General features: G+C 38.0%; 1 protein-coding gene across 1 annotated transcript; it reads right to left on the reverse strand.

The window, feature by feature from the left end:
• Nucleotides 1–1777: 1777 nt before the first annotated feature.
• si:ch211-215i13.3 (brain and acute leukemia cytoplasmic protein) lies at nucleotides 1778–3828 on the reverse strand. Its single transcript, XM_042012459.1, has 3 exons — nucleotides 3507–3828; nucleotides 3205–3329; nucleotides 1778–2804 (listed from the first exon to the last, which is right to left on the reverse strand). The coding sequence occupies exons 1-3, from the start codon at nucleotides 3643–3645 to the stop codon at nucleotides 2679–2681; spliced, it is 390 nt and encodes a 129-aa protein (XP_041868393.1). The 5' UTR covers nucleotides 3646–3828; the 3' UTR covers nucleotides 1778–2678.

Genomic DNA, 3828 nt, shown 5'->3' on the forward strand with positions numbered 1-3828 from the left:
TTGAGTTCCACCGACAGCTTGCTGATAGCACGTTTCGCATGGTCTCTAAGCCCGTCAGATTCTCTGCCAATTAATTGTGCCTACAAGAGACGGAAACCCGTACAAAGCTTCCGGTCAGTAACCCTAAGGAACAACTAAAGTTAGTAAAAATTCAAAAAGCTAAAAGTCTGTTTTGTTTTTATCTTTGATTAATCCGAGGACTTTTCTATAGTAAGCCCTGAGAATAAATGAAAAGCCTGCATTACAGCTGAATGGAAGCCTGAATTAACAGTTTTATTATAAATACTGACGAGGTGGTTAGTTGGCTTTAGTAAGTGCCTTCTTTTTTCGCAAAATGTTTTTTTGCCAGGGAAAACTACATATAATGAAACTACAATAAGGCGTTTTGTGCTGCTTTTAAAATTGTATTCTCCTGTAGATCGACCTGTGCACATCCAAGATATGTAACACACATCTGTATTTTGGAGTGGTTTAATTTGGATTTGGTGTCTCTAAGTGACACTTCTACAGCTGATACAGAGAATTAAAGTGATGTTTTCATAACTCATAAAGAAATGTTCATTGCTAGAGAACATTATAGATTCACTCTATTTGGAGGTCTTTCTGTGAGTAAAATAATACATGTTGTAATAAGTCCTCTGAGATTCCAAATGCCTTGTAATGCCTTTACTTGTGTGATTCCATTAAGGTTGCATGGACCTTTAAATGTTTTTATATAACAGTGGTTTTAGTGTAATTTTTGCTGTTTGTGCAATATTTTGCTAAATTTGTCTCTATAGTCTCCTGCTATGTCAATTCTATGAATAACCTCTATTTTAGGCTGCATACTGAAAAAAATGCTAATTATGTATTTGATATGTTGCCAGTATTTTAAACATGTACTATTTTATGAGTGCATTTAAGACATCATTCTTTAAGATGTAAAGATTTATATTTTCTTCTACTTTTCTGCCTATTCTTGATACCATATTTTATTAATCAGCAGCAAAAGTGGGTCACTTCCTGTAATTCTCATGTACTGTATTCACATTTTGTTTACCAGAGCTTCATCGCTTGCTGACTGCGTTGTGGGTAACAGAGTATTTGACTTACCACTGTGTTGAGCACAAATAATTTAGCTTTCTCATATTACTCTAGGACTTGCATAATAATGGTTGCTGTGTAATGACTAGACTGGTATGTGTCAAGTTTTAGCTTGAAGATAGTAATTATTTTCAATTTGCATGTTTTTAGTTGGTCCAGAAGTAGAAATACCAACAATATAGTATAATCCCATCAAGCAGGTTTGTCAGCGAGAGAACTGTATGTATTCAGCTAGATTTTTAAGGCTTACAGACCCACATTCACTCTGTTGGTTCAAACGTTGGGAATACACTGTGACCTTTGAAAATGAGTGCACAGATACCACTTATTTTCTGAGTTTCACAACTCCAGCAGCCAGCAACAATTTTTAATGCAAAGAAGAAAACATAATTCAATGTGTTAAATTGTAAAGTTTGTTTTCCATCACAAATATGGTGCAGCTTGAACACATTTCACTGTTATAATTCCAGTAAATCATCATAAGTTCCTGACAAAATACAGCTGATACAAGCATAAGCTGTTCAAGATCTCACCAACAGATTGTCCTTCATTTTATTCAAGCTGAGCTGAAGCTGAATAGTTTCTAAAACAGTAATCTTTTTCTTTGACTTGAGGTCAATAACAACATTTGGGCAACATTGCCATCTGCTGATCATGTTTGATTTTACCATCCTGCATTACCTCCAGAGTGGTCTGAATAAGCCACTTTTTTTTTTATTTCAAAATGCTTCTTATCAGTAATGTTAGGGCAGAGATTTCCTACATTTAATGACAAAACAATATTAAATTAATTTATACATGCACATAACTGTCAGCCCCCAAAATAACTTAGCTACAACGTATTGTGTCAAATAATGAAGTGTATCATGTGTAAAAACTGGAGAATAAAAGAGAACAGAACACAGTAAATACACATTTTAAAAACAAATAAGTTACAACAAAAGCAGTTTAAATTAAGACTAATTGTAGGCACATGCGGGTTTAGTTGTTCTTTTTGTTATCTTGCAAAGGCTTTATAAAGATAGTCTTTAGCCTTTGATCTTCAAATAACCAAATCTCAGCTTCTAAACAGCACTTCAGGTTCTTTTAAATGGAAATTACTCACAGCACTGACTGAGGTTAAACAGCATCCTTAGTGGTTCCCATACTAACAATAATAGGAGTATACTCGCACAAAGAACTAAAGCAAATTGTTCAGAAAGGCCCCACAGAACACATTTGATGTGCAGATTGCGATTATCAAGTGCATATAGGACAATCTGTTCTTTTTACGTTTTTTTTCTTTTTCTTAAAGCAATCTTCACACAGCAACACATTCCCTGACTGGTACCAAGAGCATTGGAGAAAAGCATTGTAGAGAGTGCAGCTAAACACTCCCTTCTTTACACATGCAATGGCACAACAATGATGCAGCATCCAGAGCTCTTTGGATGGAGACGTAAGCAGGTGCTTATGTTGTCAATCACTGCCATCACCAGCTAGGACTTTTCAAAGTCAGTAGCAAACAGCAGCTGCACACTTCTGCAAATAACTATCACATCTTCTGGTGAATAGTTCCAGTTCATTTGCCTCTTCACCGTGTCTCTGCTCGCCTTTCATCTATCATCACACACATTTCCAGGTTCAGAATCGCCACTGCTGTTGATACTGGTGGGCTGGCCATCTTTGGACAAAGTGCTGGCCTCCTTTGACATCCTCCTTTTGGAGTCACGTGTACTTTGCTGTGAAAAAAATGTTAAATGTCATGAAAATGTCATTTATTGGGTCAAATGGTTGCATTTTTTAGATTAAATTGAAAGAAAATGTTTTTGTAAAAAACAAAAGTAACTAACTTAATCCTCAATAATAAGTACACTACCCCAGGTTACTGTCTCTTTCTATCTGCTAAGACATTAATAGTCATGGTACTTTTCAATGATTTGGGTATTTGTTGTTTTGTTCAGGTCTCTCTTGCAAAACAGATATCCAACTTCTGAGGGACTTTTCTGGCCAAATAAATGTTTGATATGTTCCCTACAAAAGGGAGTTTTCCAGCTGCATGCAAGAGGAATTGTAAGGAAACAGGTCTGACATGCCATGCTGGTAATCACATATGCAAACACATGCACCAGAGACACCCACATCAGTCAAGGAGCGTCGGGGTCTCCTCTGGTGGTTGGAGCCATTGGTGGTAAGGGCCTGCTTTCCACACTGGGTGCCTGTAGTCACCATCCTCTTCTCTCTCAGATTGGCCTCCACAGCTTTACCTTGGGGGAAATGATACATTACGTGAAACACAGGCTCTAAATAAAAGTAGAGATGTCAGAAAGCTGTGCCATCTGGGTTTGGATGGATCTAAAGGAACCAAAAGGCTGGGGTTTTAAATGTCATTTGGTTTGCATTAGAGATCTTTCACTTATCCCTCAAAACGTAGATAAACTTACTGTTTGTAACCGATGTAGGGGTATCTACGTCCGTATTGGTTAGCCACGTCGATTCTGTTTCTCTGGTCCAGCTTTCATGGTATCTTGGCTCGATGATCGCGTCCGCCCGACTCCCTCCACAACCCATCGAGAAAATCATCCACGGCAGGTGTAGCTGAAGCTAACACGGACTTAAAAAAAAGCTCGGTTTGTCTCACAGCCGCTGCAGCATCTTCCTCAAGTCATTACAGAGGTTCTGCCCGTGTTTGTGTTTCCATCATCCAGTGCTGTTGCTGGCAGATGCTGCTCTCCACAGGCTATCAGCAACTGACCAGCATCAACA

This window comes from Melanotaenia boesemani, chromosome 17 (assembly GCF_017639745.1).
Source record: "Melanotaenia boesemani isolate fMelBoe1 chromosome 17, fMelBoe1.pri, whole genome shotgun sequence".
Classification (NCBI taxonomy): Eukaryota; Metazoa; Chordata; class Actinopteri; order Atheriniformes; family Melanotaeniidae; genus Melanotaenia; species Melanotaenia boesemani.

Coding starts and splice junctions, on each gene's coding strand:
- si:ch211-215i13.3 (XM_042012459.1), bottom strand. CDS start 3,645: ATGATTTTCTCGATGGGTTGTGGAGGGAGTCGGGCGGACGCGATCATC. Junction 3,330..3,506: donor CCCTACATCGGTTACAAACA/GTAAGTTTATCT, acceptor ATTTCCCCCAAG/GTAAAGCTGTGGAGGCCAAT. Junction 2,805..3,204: donor CCCGACGCTCCTTGACTGAT/GTGGGTGTCTCT, acceptor TTTTTTTCACAG/CAAAGTACACGTGACTCCAA.